The following is a 17,980-nucleotide window of genomic DNA, read 5'->3' as shown; positions in this document are numbered from 1 at the left end:
TTTATTACTGCCGCACAAGTATCCTGCACCAGAGTTCCGATCCCGGCATGTCAGATGCTATCGTCTTTGAGAGGTTTCGCCTGGGCTCTGATCACGAACTTGGTAAGAAAATCTAGAAATTAATGTACTAAATTATATGGCTTATTTGAATATGAAAAACACGTCTAAATATGTAAAATTAACACAGACACACATATATATATATATATATATATATATATATATATATATATATATATATATATATATATAAATGTTTGTGTGTATATATATATATATATATATATATATATATATATATATATATATATATATATATATATATATATATATATATATATATATATATATATATATATATATATATATATGCTACAGATTCACGTGATATGGCCTTTATCTGCAATGAGTGTTGCTTCCCTTTTGTGAATATTTGAAGTAAATTTACTAAGTGCCTGATTTCAATTCCTGTTTCATCTAAAGAGATGCTCATCAAAACGTCATGTGGACAAGCCCACCTGCAAAAGTAACCTCTGAGTAAGATGCCTGAATTCCCTCGTCGAGATGGAACTCGAACTGCCGTCCATGTGAATGCAAGACAAGCCCGTTATCACTGTACTGACCAGGAGGCATTTCAGTATAGTCAAGGTGTTGACCATTTCATGGGTTAATGAGAATGTTTGCTTATTGTAATTACTACCACTAATATTACTAATTCTCCTACTTTCACTTATAAACATAGTAATCAAGAAGAAATATATGATCTTCAAGTTCTCCAACACACAATTAAAGAAAACCCTATAACATTAAGAAATAATGAAACGATAAAAGAATAAACAAATAAAGGAGTAAACACTGACCAAGGTTTTGAGAATTACGTATGAACACCAATTCTAAGGAAGTTCTATTTCTCTCCTCATTTAATTAAGGAAAATTAAATTACACCCAAGCCTTTCAAATAAGACATCAATGACTCCCTTGGGTTGAAATACATCATTAGTTCATAAAAGTTATACCATTAAATGGGACGATGAAAGAGCGAAGATGCTGTGTCCGTCGAACCATACAATGACGTCATCGCTGGCGAACGCCTCCTCATGCATTTCTCCATTTATCCAAAACTGTAATCGAAATAAAAAGCTGTACGTGGAACTATATTGGCACACGGACTGATAGATTTTTGAGTGCGAGCGCACGTGCTCATGCACGCACATACACACACAAAAAACACACACACACATACATACACACATACGCATACACACACACACACACATATATATATATATATATATGTATATATATATATATATATATATATATATATATATATATATATATATATTCATCTATGTGTATGTTTGTGTATATATTTAGAAAAAATTGTTATGTTTAGGTGTGTAAATTTTGTTTTAACCACGCAGAATATTTTATAATGCCAAAGAGAAGCGTAAAGAATAACGCTGTATCTACATTAGAGAATGGCCAGAATATCAGACAGTAATGACTAAGGAAGGAAATCTTTAACAATAACTACAAAAAATCTCACATTACTAACAGATCATTAAGTGTATCAGAGACATTGCAAATTGAATTCCATGAGCATCTTAAAATATTTTTTCTTAATTGTTCATTAATTTCTCTTGTAGTTTATTTATTTTTATATTTCCTTTCCTTACTATTTTTCCCTGTTGGAACCTTTGTGCTTATAGCATTCTGCTTTTCCCTCTAGGGTTGTAGATTAGCTAATAATAATAATAATTATAATGATAATAATAATAATAATAATATTAATAATAATAATTCAAACATAAATTTTAGACCTCACATATAAGCAGTGTTAAAAAGAAATAAAATACTCATAATAAATAAAATAAGTATTGATTTAATAATACCTGATTTATCTCATCCCCCACGAAATCGACCACAGTTTTGCTCGACACTTTGAACGTGGTGTTGGAAACGCAAGACGGAAAGCTCAGGTAGCCCCAACAGTTGACAAACTGGGAGAATACCCCGAAAGAAGGGTCGTCGCCTGTGCCGTTCTGTGCAATAGAGAAGTTGCAGCGCATGTGCCAATCGTAAGTCGTCCCGTCAAACGTACGGAAATGTGGATCGTCGAAAACAGCACACCTGGAACCTACGGGATGAAGGAAAATGTCTCGTTGTTTTTTTTTTCTCTGTATAATGGAGTTTACACGGTCGAATGGTTTGTCGAACTCGGTTGTCAAACCTGCTTGTCAAAGGGTTCGAATAGGTGTAGTAGAACTTGTTTGTCGAACGTGTTTGTCAAACAGTTCGAAGAGATGCAGTCGAACTCGGTTGATGAACCTTCTTGTCAAACGCTTCGAGGAGGTGCAGTCGACTTGGTTGTCAAACCTGCTTGTAAAACGGTTCGAGGAAGTGCAGTAGAACTCTTATGTTGAACCTGCTTGTCAAACAGTTTGAAGAGGTGCAGTTAGTCAAAAATGCAAAAGGTTTCTGGACAATGAAGCCCCGCCCACAAAAGTCACCCAAGAACAGACTTTTTGAACCGTTCGACGAATGTGTTCGACAAGTTAATACCACGTTCACACATTCGAATATCACTTCAAACACTTCGATGAACCATTCGACTGTGTAAACCCGCCTTCAGACAAGATGTCCTGTCCCCACACACAACATTGAATATTGTATGGTTAACATTTTGCTCGCATATCAATTAGGCTTATGCTCTCGTGAGATATTAGAGGTAGTTTTATAAAAAAAAGAGGTGAAAATTTCTTCTTTTACCTGCGAATAGAAAATACTCTTTAGTATAAAATGAACCAGAGGAATTTTGGTAATTAGAGTTCCGAGTGCCGGTTAGTTGATTAATTCTTCATAACTAGATCTAGAGTCTCTATATCGCTTTTGACGAATTATTATCCTCTCTCTCTCTCTCTCTCTCTCTCTCTCTCTCTCTCTCTCTCTCTCTCTCTCTCTCTCTTTTATAACATACGATACATACTTGTGTCCATGTCAGCCTGATTACATGGGTATATTCATTCGAGTTTTTTTTTTGGCTCACAGATAGAATCATTACTAACACTGTCTTACTTACATAGTCCAGAAATACGTCCTGTTGGGACCAGTCTTCCTTCGTGGCATCTGAATTGAGCGCAGAAATCGTTGGTAATTTCGTTTTGGCGATAACCCTTTCCTTGGAAGGTACAAACTGTAAGGGGTAGATACCATTCTTTTTTTAGTTTGTCCGGACAATCAATAAGACTGTACAAAACTAGTGGTCTCAAAAGAGAAAGCCATTTTACTTTAATGTTATGGAAGAGAGATCTTACCAGACTAGGGCTTAAGACAATTGGGTCGGTATTTGTAAATAAAACATTCTTATGTGCAAGAAAGACCTAAGGTTGGTAGTGCTGAAAGATTAAAGGGAACTAGTGTGGACCTCTGGAACTGATTGCCCGACAGAGGCAAGAAGTAACCCGTATAAAAACTATGAGCATGTTCAATGTGGAAACCAGAAACTTTGAAATTAACACGTTGAACACCTACAGTAACTTGATAAAAACATTATTTTTCCATCAGTAGTGTAGCGTGGTTAATAATAATAATAATAATAATAATAATAATAATAATAATAATAATAATAATTATAGCATTTTTTAGATATTTAAAATGAATATTCCTCCTCACCTGGTGAAGTCGCGTTCGAAATATGAACTTCGTTTTCAATAAGAGTTGCTACAACTTTAAGGCAGTCTGTGATGTTAGCTTCGTCGCACACGCAGAGGTCTTGAACACAAGAATCTGGAACGCACATCAACTGAATGAGTTAGAGGGCCTAAACTTATATATATATATATATATATATATATATATATATATATATATATATATATATATATATATATATATATATATATTTATAGGTAGTGGGTTGGCCAAGGCACCAGTCACCCATTGATATACTATTGCTAGAATGTTATATGGTCCTTTGACTGGCCAGACATCATTACATTGGGTCCTTCTCTTTGGTTACAGTTCACTTTTCCTTTGCCTACACATCACCCGATTAGTCTGGTCTATTCTTTACAGATTCTCCTCTGCCCTCATACACCTGACAACACTGAAATTACCAAACAATTCTTCTTCATTCAAGGGGTTTAATACTGCAGTGTAATTGTTCAGTGGCCATTTTCCTCTTGTTAAGGGTAGAGAAGACTCTTTAGCTATGGTCAGCAGCTCTTCAAGGAGAAGAATACTCCATAATCAAGCCATTGTTCTCTAGTCTTTTGTAGTGCCATAGCCTCTGTACTATGGCCTTCCACTTCCATGGGTTAGAGATCTTATGCTTAAGGGTACACCCGGGCAACTTGTTGTGTCTTGTGTCTCTTCCTCTTTTTTTGTTCACGTTATAATAATTTATATAGGAGATATTTATTCTAATAATGTTACTCCTCTTGAAAATTTTATTTTTTCTTGTTTCCTTTCCTCACTGGGCTATTTTCCATGTTGGAGCACATGGGCTTATAGCATACTGTTTTTGCAACTAGGGTTGTAGCTCAACAGCTGAAAATAATATATATATATATATATATATATATATATATATATATATATATATATATTGTCTGTATATATATATATATATATATATATATATATATATATATATATATATATATATATATATATATATATATATATATATATATATATATATATATTGAGGTAAATATGTATATATATATATATATATATATATATATATATATATATATATATATATATATATATATATATATATATATATATATATATATTGAGGTAAATATGTATATATATATATATATATATATATATATATATATATATATATATATATATATATATATATATTTCTGATGATCATCTGTGACATTACTCGTTAGCTCACAAGGACGGTAATGACAAGTCAACAAGGATATCTATCAAGCCCCGATAGCGGCTTTTACTTGGATTCCATAAATTAAGAGTTACCGACGATTTTCCTAATAATAATAATAATAATAATAATAATAATAATAATAATATCGGATAAAGTCTAAATTTATTGTGTTCTTCTGGTTCAATGTTAAGGACATCAGAACTCTGTATAAATGTACAATAAAATCATTAAATACCAGTTGGCCAAAGGTTTCAACCTTTGGTTGGATTGGATGTTTTAACTAGATTTCTTTTAACGTGATCATGAGTGGATCCAGTACTAGAATCCCGATAAAAAAGAAAAAAAAGATGCAGGGGAGAAATAAGAAAGAAAACTTACGCATCCTATGTTTGTAAACATCCCATTCCAGTGCACCTATGCTGCCTTCCAGAGTGTCAGTGCACAACTTTTCGAAAGTCTTTATCTCTGTTTGGGTCTTTCCGTCACACAGATCATGCGGCTGGATTATGGAAGGGAATTATTAGAATCTATTTAAGAAGAGAGGAAGAAGAGTGAGGAAAAGAAGAAGAAAAGGTAGACTTATATAATCATCATATTAAATTCAGTTGTTTTGGAGTCTACAACGATTACCGTTCTTATAAACTAACCTGTTGTAGTCCTAGTTCACAAAAGGGGTAATTCTGCGTCGCAGTCTGGTCATAAAAGAATATTGATTGATTTTTATTTCCATGCAGTAAGTATGGGTGTATGTATATACCCACATATCATATTATCATAATTTACAATATACATATACATATACATATTCTATTATAGGAAAATGTTCGTATTTGAGTGAGACAAGATGAAAAATTTAAAGATCTGTGACTATTAAAATGAGCATAAAAGAGGATGACTTTACAAGCCAGCCAAACCTTCCATGAGTTTGCAAATGTCGCTAAATCCCCTTGAGTGCCATCTTTCGTGACGTAATCATCCTCCATGACGTCATCAAATGACCCGCAGAGCCCGTAGAGCTGATTCTTCAAACTAGAGTGGGCATAGACGTTTATAGAATATCGACTATACTCTACCTGAAAGTGATTCAAAAATACTTTCGATGTTATTATGCAACGAAAGAGAGGAACCTGACTTGGATATTCACTTAGAATAGCGATAAAACAATAAAATAACGATATATTATAGAGAAAAATGTCATCTAGCTTTATTAAGAAATAATGGGGTTTTAGATATATAAAAAAAAACTTTATAGATATCGCAGAGACATAAGCAAATAAATCATTTGGAGATATAAAACCTAAACAATAGTAAATAAAAACTTGTTTAAGGTAAATTAGTGACCATTAATATTGCTTAGTAGACAACCAAAGTATCTACATTTGCCTGGAATGAGGAGGTGAATTATTTTTGGTGGTACGCGCAACTAAAGGCACTATAAAATGTTTAATGAATTTTTCAAATTATATTCCCATTCTATTTAAGAAGGATAAAGCTCTTTTAAATCCATTAATGTCTGGAATCTATTACCAACCTCAGGATCAGAGGTCCAGGCTAAACCATTCATAAATAATAGCATCTGACCGTCCAGGAATCGAACGCAGGTCCAGGATGCTTGCATGAGAGTGACAATACCATCTAGCCACGAAGGAAGATCTTAATTCTTGGCTAAATGGTTTTATTACTGCCACACAAGCATCCTGCACCAGAGTTTCGATCCCGGCATGTCAGATGCTATCGTCTTTGAGAGGTTTCGCCTGGGCTCTGATCACGAACTTGGTAAGAAAATCTAGAAATTAATGTACTAAATTATATGGCTTATTTGAATATGAAAAACACGTCTAAATATGTAAAATTAACACACATATATATATATATATATATATATATATATATATATATATATATATGCGTGTGTGTGTGTATATATATATATATATATATATATATATATATATATATATATATATATATATATATATATATATATATATATATATATATATATATATATATATATGCGTGTGTGTGTATATATATATATATATATATATATATATATATATATATATATATATATATATATATATATATATATATATAAATGTTTGTGTGTGTATATATATATATATATATATATATATATATATATATATATATATATATATATATATATATATATATATATATATGCTACAGATTCACGTGATATGGCCTTTATCTGCATTGAGTGTTGCTTCCCTTTTGTGAACATTTGAAGTAAATTTACTAAGTGCCTGATTTCAATTCCTGTTTCATCTAAAGAGATGCTCATCAAAACGTCATGCGGACAAGCCCACCTGCAAAAGTAACCTCTGAGTAAGATGCCTGAATTCCCTCGTCGAGATGGAACTCGAACTGCCGTCCATGTGAATGCAAGACAAGCCCGTTATCACTGTACTGACCAGGAGGCATTTCAGTATAGTCAAGGTGTTGACCATTTCATGGGTTAATGAGAATGTTTGCTTATTGTAATTACTACCACTAATATTACTAATTCTCCTACTTTCACTTATAAACATAGTAATCAAGAAGAAATATATGATCTTTAAGTTCTCCAACACACAATTAAAGAAAACCCTATAACATTAAGGAATAATGAAACGATAAAAGAATAAACAAATAAAGGAGTAAACACTGACCAAGGTTTTGAGAATTACGTATGAACACCAATTCTAAGGAAGTTCTATTTCTCTCCTCATTTAATTAAGGAAAATTAAATTACACCCAAGCCTTTCAAATAAGACATCAATGACTCCCTTGGGTTGAAATACATCATTAGTTCATAAAAGTTATACCATTAAATGGGACGATGAAAGAGCGTAGATGCTGTGTCCGTCGAACCATACAATGACGTCATCGCTGGCGAACGCCTCCTCATGCATTTCTCCATTTATCCAAAACTGTAATCGAAATAAAAAGCTGTACGTGGAACTATATTGGCACAAGGACTGATAGATTTTTGAGTGCGAGCGCACGTGCTCATGCACGCACATACACACACACACAAACACACACACACTTACATAGACAAACACACACATACACACACACACACACACACACATATATATATATATATATATATATATATATATATATATATATATATATATATATATATATATATATATATATATATATATATATATATATACGTAAATATATATATATATATATATATATATATATATATATATATATATATATATATATATATATATATATATATATATATATATATATATATATATATATATATATATATATATATATATATATATATTCATCTATGTGTATGTATGTGTATATATTTAGAAAAAATTGTTATGTTTAGGTGTGTAAATTTTGTTTTAACTACGCAGAATATTTTATAATGCCAAAGAGAAGCGTAAAGAATAACGCTGTATCTACATTAGAGAATGGCCAGAAGATCAGACAGTAATGACTAAGGAAGGAAATCTTTAACAATAACTACAAAAAATCTCACATTACTAACAGGTCATTAAGTGTATCAGAGACATTGCAAATTGAATTCCATGAGCATCTTAAAATATTTTTTCTTAATTGTTCATTAATTTCTCTTGTAGTTTATTTATTTTTATATTTCCTTTCCTTACTATTTTTCCCTGTTGGAACCTTTGTGCTTATAGCATTCTGCTTTTCAATCTAGGGTTGTAGATTAGCTAATAATAATAATAATAATAATAATAATAATATTAATAATAATAATTCAAACATAAATTTTAGACCTCACATATAAGCAGTGTTAAAAAGAAATAAAATACTCATAATAAATAAAATAAGTATTGATTTAATAATACCTGATTTATCTCATCCCCCACGAAATCGACCACAGTTTCGCTCGACACTTTGAACGTGGTGTTGGAAACGCAAGACGGAAAGCTCAGGTAGCCCCAACAGTTGACAAACTGGGAGAATACCCCGAAAGAAGGGTCGTCGCCTGTGCCGTTCTGTGCAATAGAGAAGTTGCAGCGCATGTGCCAATCGTAAGTCGTCCCGTCAAACGTACGGAAATGTGGATCGTCGAAAACAGCACACCTGGAACCTACGGGATGAAGGAAAATGTCTCGTTTTTTTTTTTTCTCTGTATAATGGAGTTTACACGGTCGAATGGTTTGTCGAACTCGGTTGTCAAACCTGCTTGTCAAAGGGTTCGAATAGGTGTATTAGAACTTGTTTGTCGAACGTGTTTGTCAAACAGTTCAAAGAGATGCAGTCGAACTCGGTTGACGAACCTGCTTGTCAAACGCTTCGAGGAGGTGCAGTCGACTTGGTTGTCAAACCTGCTTGTAAAACGGTTCGAGGAAGTGCAGTAGAACTCTTATGTTGAACCTGCTTGTCAAACAGTTTAAAGAGGTGCAGTTAGTCAAAAATGCAAAAGGTTTCTGGACAATGAAGCCCCGCCCACAAAAGTCACCCAAGAACAGACTTTTTGAACCGTTCGACGAATGTGTTCGACAAGTTAATACCACGTTCACACATTCGAATATCACTTCAAACACTTCGATGAACCATTCGACTGTGTAAACCCGCCTTCAGACAAGATGTCCTGTCCCCACACACAACATTGAATATTGTATTGTTAACATTTTGCTCGCATATCAATTAGGCTTATGCTCTCGTGAGATATTAGAGGTAGTTTTATAAAAAAACAGAGGTGAAAATTTCTTCTTTTACTAGCGAATAGAAAATACTCTTTATTATAAAATGAACCAGAGGAATTTTGGTAATTAGAGTTCCGAGTGCCGGTTAGTTGATTAATTCTTCATAACTAGATCTAGAGTCTCTATATAGCTTTTGACGAATTATTATCCTCTCTCTCTCTCTCTCTCTCTCTCTCTCTCTCTCTCTCTCTCTCTCTCTCTCTCTCTCTCTCTCTTTTATAACATACGGTACATAATTGTGTCCATGTCAGCCTGATTACATGGGTATATTCATTCGAGTTTTTTTTTTTGGCTCACAGATAGAATCATTACTAACACTGTCTTACTTACATAGTCCAGAAATACGTCCTGTTGGGACCATTCTTCCTTCGTGGCATTTGAATTGAGCGCAGAAATCGTTGGTAATTTCGTTTTGGCGATAACCCTTACCTTGGAAGGTACAAACTGTAAGGGGTAGATACCATTCTTTTTTTAGTTTGTCCGGACAATCAATAAGACTGTACAAAACTAGTGGTCTCAAAAGAGAAAGCCATTTTACTTTAATGTTATGGAAGAGAGATCTTACCAGACTAGGGCTTAAGACAATTGGGTCGGTATTTGTAAATAAAACATTCTTATGTGCAAGAATGACCTAAGGTTGGTAGTGCTGAAAGATTAAAGGGAACTAGTGTGGACCTCTGGAACTGATTGCACGACAGAGGCAAGAAGTAACCCGTATAAAAACTATGAGCATGTTCAATGTGGAAACCAGAAACTTTGAAATTAACACGTTGAACACATACAGTAACTTGATAAAAACATTATTTTTTCATCAGTATTGTAGCGTGGTTAATAATAATAATAATAATAATAATAATAATAATAATAATAATAATAATAATAATAATAATAATTATAGCATTTTTTAGATATTTAAAATGAATATTCCTCCTCACCTGGTAAAGTCGCGTTCGAAATATGAACTTCATTTTCAATAAGAGTTGCTACAACTTTAAGGCAGTCTGTGATGTTAGCTTCGTCGCACACGCAGAGGTCTTGAACACAAGAATCTGGAACGCACATCAACTGAATGAGTTAGAGGGCATAAACTTATATATATATATATATATATATATATATATATATATATATATATATATATATATATATATATATATATATATATATATATATATATATATATCTATATATATATTTATTTATAGGTAGTGGGTTGGCCAAGGCACCAGTCACCCATTGATATACTATTGCTAGAATGTTATATGGTCCTTTGACTGGCCAGACATCATTACATTGGGTCCTTCTCTTTGGTTACAGTTCACTTTCCCTTTGCCTACACATACCCCGATTAGTCTGGTCTATTCTTTACAGATTCTCCTCTGCCCTCATACACCTGACAACACTGAAATTACCAAACAATTCTTCTACATTCAAGGGGTTTAATACTGCAGTGTAATTGTTCAGTGGCCATTTTCCTCTTGTTAAGGGTAGAGAAGACTCTTTAGCTATGGTCAGCAGCTCTTCAAGGAGAAGAATACTCCATAATCAAGCCATTGTTCTCTAGTCTTGTGTAGTGCCATAGCCTCTGTATTATGGTCTTCCACTTCCATGGGTTAGAGATCTTATGCTTAAGGGTACACCCGGGCACCTTGTTGTGTCTTGTGTCTCTTCCTCTTTTTTTGTTCACGTTATAATAATTTATATAGGAGATATTTATTCTAATAATGTTACTCCTCTTGAAAATTTTATTTTTTCTTGTTTCCTTTCCTCACTGGGCTATTTTCCATGTTGGAGCACATGGGCTTATAGCATACTGTTTTTTCAACTAGGGTTGTAGCTCAACAGCTGAAAATAATATATATATATATGTATATATATATATATATATATATATATATATATATATATATATATATATATATATAGTCTGTATATATATATATATATATATATATATATATATATATATATATATATATATATATATATATATATATATATATATATATATATATATATATATTTAAGTAATATATATATATATATATATATATATATATATATATATATATATATATATATATATATATATATATATATATATATATATATATATATATATATATATTTCTGATGATCATCTGTGACATTACTCGTTAGCTCACAAGGACGGTAATGACAAGTCAACAAGGATATCTATCAAGCCCCGATAGCGGGTTTTACTTGGATTCCATAAATTAAGAGTTACCGACGATTTTCCTAATAATAATAATAATAATAATAATAATACTAATAATAATATCGGATAAAGTCTAAATTTATTGTGTTCTTCTGGTTGAATGTTAAGGACATCAGAACTCTGTACAAATGTACAATAAAATCATTAAATACCAGTTGGCCAAAGGTTTCAACCTTTGGTTGGATTGGATGTTTTAACTAGATTTCTTTTAACGTGATCATGAGTGGATCCAGTACTAGAATCCCGATAAAAAAGAAAAAGAAGATGCAGGGGAGAAATAAGAAAGAAAACTTACGCATCCTATGTTTGTAAACATCCCATTCCAGTGCACCTATGCTGCCTTCCAGAGTGTCAGTGCACAACTTTTCGAAAGTCTTTATCTCTGTTTGGGTCTTTCCGTCACACAGATCATGCGGCTGGATTATGGAAGGGAATCATTAGAATCTATTTAAGAAGAGAGGAAGAAGAGTGAGGAAAAGAAGAAGAAAAGGTAGACTTATATAATCATCATATTAAATTCAGTTGTTTTGGAGTCTACAACGATTACCGTTCTTATAAACTAACCTGTTGTGGTCCTAGTTCACAAAAGGGGTAATTCTGCGTCGCAGTCTGGTCATAAAAGAATATTGATTGATTTTTATTTCCATGCAGTAAGTATGGGTGTATGTATATACCCACATATCATATTATCATAATTTACGATATACATATACATATACATATTCTATTATAGGAAAATGTTCGTATTTGAGTGAGACAAGATGAAAAATTTAAAGATCTGTGACTATTAAAATGAGCATAAAAGAGAATGACTTTACAAGCCAGCCAAACCTTCCATGAGTTTGCAAATGTCGCTAAATCCCCTTGAGTGCCATCTTTCGTGACGTAATCATCCTCCATGACGTCATCAAATGACCCGCAGAGCCCGTAGAGCTGATTCTTCAAACTAGAGTGGGCATAGACGTTTATAGAATATCGACTATACTCTACCTGAAAGTGATTCAAAAATACTTTCGATGTTATTATGCAACGAAAGAGAGGAACCTGACTTGGATATTCACTTAGAATAGCGATAAAACAATAAAATAACGATATATTATAGAGAAAAATGTCATCTAGCTTTATTAAGAACTAATGGGGTTTTAAATATATAAAAAAAACTTTATAGATATCGCAGAGACATAAGCAAATGAATCATTTGGAGATATAAAACCTAAACAATAGTAAATAAAAACTTGTTTAAGGTAAATTAGTGACCATTAATATTGCTTAGTAGACAACCAAAGTATCTACATTTGCCTGGAATGAGGAGGTGAATTATTTTTGGTGGTACGCGCAACTAAAGGCACTATAAAATGTTTAATGAATTTTTCAAATTATATTCCCATTCTATTTAAGAAGGATAAAGCTCTTTTAAATCCATTAATGTCTGGAATCTATTACCAACCTCAGGATCAGAGGTCCAGGCTAAACCATTCATAAATAATAGCATCTGACCGTCCAGGAATCAAACGCAGGTCCAGGATGCTTGCATGAGAGTGACAATACCATCTAGCCACGAAGGAAGATCTTAATTCTTGGCTAAATGGTTTTATTACTGCCACACAAGCATCCTGCACCAGAGTTCCGATCCCGGCATGTCAGATGCTATCGTCTTTGAGAGGTTTCGCCTGGGCTCTGATCACGAACTTGGTAAGAAAATCTAGAAATTAATGTACTAAATTATATGGCTTATTTGAATATGAAAAACACGTCTAAATATGTAAAATTAACACACACACACACACATATATATATATATATATATATATATATATATATATATATATATATATATATATATATATATATATATATATATATATATATATATATATACATATATATATATAAATGTTTGTGTGTATATATATATATATATATATATATATATATATATATATATATATATATATATATATATATATATATATATATATATATATATATATATGCTACAGATTCACGTGATATGGCCTTTATCTGCAATGAGTGTTGCTTCCCTTTTGTGAATATTTGAAGTAAATTTACTAAGTGCCTGATTTCAATTCCTGTTTCATCTAAAGAGATGCTCATCAAAACGTCATGTGGACAAGCCCACCTGCAAAAGTAACCTCTGAGTAAGATGCCTGAATTCCCTCGTCGAGATGGAACTCGAACTGCCGTCCATGTGAATGCAAGACAAGCCCGTTATCACTGTACTGACCAGGAGGCATTTCAGTATAGTCAAGGTGTTGACCATTTCATGGGTTAATGAGAATGTTTGCTTATTGTAATTACTACCACTAATATTACTAATTCTCCTACTTTCACTTATAAACATAGTAATCAAGAAGAAATATATGATCTTCAAGTTCTCCAACACACAATTAAAGAAAACCCTATAACATTAAGAAATAATGAAACGATAAAAGAATAAACAAATAAAGGAGTAAACACTGACCAAGGTTTTGAGAATTACGTATGAACACCAATTCTAAGGAAGTTCTATTTCTCTCCTCATTTAATTAAGGAAAATTAAATTACACCCAAGCCTTTCAAATAAGACATCAATGACTCCCTTGGGTTGAAATACATCATTAGTTCATAAAAGTTATACCATTAAATGGGACGATGAAAGAGCGAAGATGCTGTGTCCGTCGAACCATACAATGACGTCATCGCTGGCGAACGCCTCCTCATGCATTTCTCCATTTATCCAAAACTGTAATCGAAATAAAAAGCTGTACGTGGAACTATATTGGCACACGGACTGATAGATTTTTGAGTGCGAGCGCACGTGCTCATGCACGCACATACACACACAAAAAACACACACACACATACATACACACACACGCATACACACACACACACACATATATATATATATATATATATATATATATATTTATATATATATATATATATATATATATATATATATATATATATATATATATATATATATATATATATTCATCTATGTGTATGTTTGTGTATATATTTAGAAAAAATTGTTATGTTTAGGTGTGTAAATTTTGTTTTAACCACGCAGAATATTTTATAATGCCAAAGAGAAGCGTAAAGAATAACGCTGTATCTACATTAGAGAATGGCCAGAAGATCAGACAGTAATGACTAAGGAAGGTAATCTTTAACAATAACTACAAAAAATCTCACATTACTAACAGATCATTAAGTGTATCAGAGACATTGCAAATTGAATTCCATGAGCATCTTAAAATATTTTTTCTTAATTGTTCATTAATTTCTCTTGTAGTTTATTTATTTTTATATTTCCTTTCCTTACTATTTTTCCCTGTTGGAACCTTTGTGCTTATAGCATTCTGCTTTTCCATCTAGGGTTGTAGATTAGCTAATAATAATAATAATAATAATAATAATAATAATAATAATAATAATATTAATAATAATAATTCAAACATAAATTTTAGACCTCACATATAAGCAGTGTTAAAAAGAAATAAAATACTCATAATAAATAAAATAAGTATTGATTTAATAATACCGGATTTATCTCATCCCCCACGAAATCGACCACAGTTTCGCTCGACACTTTGAACGTGGTGTTGGAAACGCAAGACGGAAAGCTCAGGTAGCCCCAACAGTTGACAAACTGGGAGAATACCCCGAAAGAAGGGTCGTCGCCTGTGCCGTTCTGTGCAATAGAGAAGTTGCAGCGCATGTGCCAATCGTAAGTCGTCCCGTCAAACGTACGGAAATGTGGATCGTCGAAAACAGCACACCTGGAACCTACGGGATGAAGGAAAATGTCTCGTTTTTTTTTTTTCTCTGTATAATGGAGTTTACACGGTCGAATGGTTTTTCGAACTCGGTTGTCAAACCTGCTTGTCAAAGGGTTCGAATAGGTGTAGTAGAACTTGTTTGTCGAACGTGTTTGTCAAACAGTTCGAAGAGATGCAGTCGAACTCGGTTGACGAACCTTCTTGTCAAACGCTTCGAGGAGGTGCAGTCGACTTGGTTGTCAAACCTGCTTGTAAAACGGTTCGAGGAAGTGCAGTAGAACTCTTATGTTGAACCTGCTTGTCAAACAGTTTAAAGAGGTGCAGTTAGTCAAAAATGCAAAAGGTTTCTGGACAATGAAGCCCCGCCCACAAAAGTCACCCAAGAACAGACTTTTTGAACCGTTCGACGAATGTGTTCGACAAGTTAATACCACGTTCACACATTCGAATATCACTTCAAACACTTCGATGAACCATTCGACTGTGTAAACCCGCCTTCAGACAAGATGTCCTGTCCCCACACACAACATTGAATATTGTATGGTTAACATTTTGCTCGCATATCAATTAGGCTTATGCTCTCGTGAGATATTAGAGGTAGTTTTATAAAAAACAGAGGTGAAAATTTCTTCTTTTACTAGCGAATAGAAAATACTCTTTAGTATAAAATGAACCAGAGGAATTTTGGTAATTAGAGTTCCGAGTGCCGGTTAGTTGATTAATTCTTCATAACTAGATCTAGAGTCTCTATATCGCTTTTGACGAATTATTATCCTCTCTCTCTCTCTCTCTCTCTCTCTCTCTCTCTCTCTCTCTCTCTCTCTCTCTCTCTCTTTTATAACATACGGTACATACTTGTGTCCATGTCAGCCTGATTACATGGGTATATTCATTCGAGTTTTTTTTTTGGCTCACAGATAGAATCATTACTAACACTGTCTTACTTACATAGTCCAGAAATACGTCCTGTTGGGACCAGTCTTCCTTCGTGGCATCTGAATTGAGCGCAGAAATCGTTGGTAATTTCGTTTTGGCGATAACCCTTACCTTGGAAGGTACAAACTGTAAGGGGTAGATACCATTCTTTTTTTAGTTTGTCCGGACAATCAATAAGACTGTACAAAACTAGTGGTCTCAAAAGAGAAAGCCATTTTACTTTAATGTTATGGAAGAGAGATCTTACCAGACTAGGGCTTAAGACAATTGGGTCGGTATTTGTAAATAAAACATTCTTATGTGCAAGAAAGACCTAAGGTTGGTAGTGCTGAAAGATTAAAGGGAACTAGTGTGGACCTCTTGAACTGATTGCCCGACAGAGGCAAGAAGTAACCCGTATAAAAACTATGAGCATGTTCAATGTGGAAACCAGAAACTTTGAAATTAACACGTTGAACACCTACAGTAACTTGATAAAAACATTATTTTTCCATCAGTATTGTAGCGTGGTTAATAATAATAATAATAATAATAATAATAATAATAATAATAATAATAATAATTATAGCATTTTTTAGATATTTAAAATTAATATTCCTCCTCACCTGGTAAAGTCGCGTTCGAAATATGAACTTCGTTTTCAATAAGAGTTGCTACAACTTTAAGGCAGTCTGTGATGTTAGCTTCGTCGCACACGCAGAGGTCTTGAACACAAGAATCTGGAACGCACATCAACTGAATGAGTTAGAGGGCATAAACTTATATATATATATATATATATATATATATATATATATATATAGGTAGTGGGTTGGCCAAGGCACCAGTCACCCATTGATATACTATTGCTAGAATGTTATATGGTCCTTTGACTGGCCAGACATCATTACATTGGGTCCTTCTCTTTGGTTACAGTTCACTTTTCCTTTGCCTACACATACCCCGATTAGTCTGGTCTATTCTTTACAGATTCTCCTCTGCCCTCATACACCTGACAACACTGAAATTACCAAACAATTCTTCTTCATTCAAGGGGTTTAATACTGCAGTGTAATTGTTCAGTGGCCATTTTCCTCTTGTTAAGGGTAGAGAAGACTCTTTAGCTATGGTCAGCAGCTCTTCAAGGAGAAGAATACTCCATAATCAAGTCATTGTTCTCTAGTCTTGTGTAGTGCCATAGCCTCTGTACTATGGCCTTCCACTTCCATGGGTTAGAGATCTTATGCTTAAGGGTACACCCGGGCACCTTGTTGTGTCTTGTGTCTCTTCCTCTTTTTTTGTTCACGTTATAATAATTTATATAGGAGATATTTATTCTAATAATGTTACTCCTCTTGAAAATTTTATTTTTTCTTGTTTCCTTTCCTCACTGGGCTATTTTCCA

At 33.0% G+C, this 17,980-nt stretch overlaps 2 protein-coding genes across 2 annotated transcripts in view; both read right to left on the bottom strand.

Moving 5' to 3' along the window:
- LOC137614489 (uncharacterized) overlaps nt 1-3,193 on the bottom strand; it is a 42,908-nt gene extending 39,715 nt beyond the window's left edge. Inside the window, 3 exon segments of the mRNA XM_068344291.1 lie at nt 1,017-1,121; nt 1,896-2,140; nt 3,083-3,193. Coding sequence (XP_068200392.1) covers nt 1,017-1,121; nt 1,896-2,072 — 282 coding nt within the window. The 5' untranslated portion in view covers nt 2,073-2,140; nt 3,083-3,193.
- A 2,351-nt stretch (nt 3,194-5,544) lies between these two features.
- Nucleotides 5,545-17,980, bottom strand: part of LOC137614488 (uncharacterized) — a 73,209-nt gene continuing 60,773 nt past the window's right edge. The window contains exons 33-45 of the mRNA XM_068344290.1: nt 17,202-17,315; nt 16,609-16,722; nt 15,423-15,667; nt 14,511-14,615; nt 12,704-12,862; nt 12,437-12,481; nt 12,168-12,288; nt 10,569-10,682; nt 9,964-10,077; nt 8,770-9,014; nt 7,744-7,848; nt 5,824-5,982; nt 5,545-5,601 (exon numbers count right to left, since the gene is read on the bottom strand). Coding sequence (XP_068200391.1) covers nt 5,545-5,601; nt 5,824-5,982; nt 7,744-7,848; nt 8,770-9,014; nt 9,964-10,077; nt 10,569-10,682; nt 12,168-12,288; nt 12,437-12,481; nt 12,704-12,862; nt 14,511-14,615; nt 15,423-15,667; nt 16,609-16,722; nt 17,202-17,315 — 1,697 coding nt within the window. The remainder of the gene's footprint in view (nt 5,602-5,823; nt 5,983-7,743; nt 7,849-8,769; nt 9,015-9,963; nt 10,078-10,568; nt 10,683-12,167; nt 12,289-12,436; nt 12,482-12,703; nt 12,863-14,510; nt 14,616-15,422; nt 15,668-16,608; nt 16,723-17,201; nt 17,316-17,980) is intronic.

The sequence above is a fragment of the Palaemon carinicauda genome, chromosome 20 (genome assembly GCF_036898095.1).
Source record: "Palaemon carinicauda isolate YSFRI2023 chromosome 20, ASM3689809v2, whole genome shotgun sequence".
Taxonomy (NCBI): domain Eukaryota; kingdom Metazoa; phylum Arthropoda; class Malacostraca; order Decapoda; family Palaemonidae; genus Palaemon; species Palaemon carinicauda.
The sequence above is the reverse complement of the archived record's forward strand: the minus strand, read 5'-3'. Positions and strand labels throughout refer to the sequence as shown.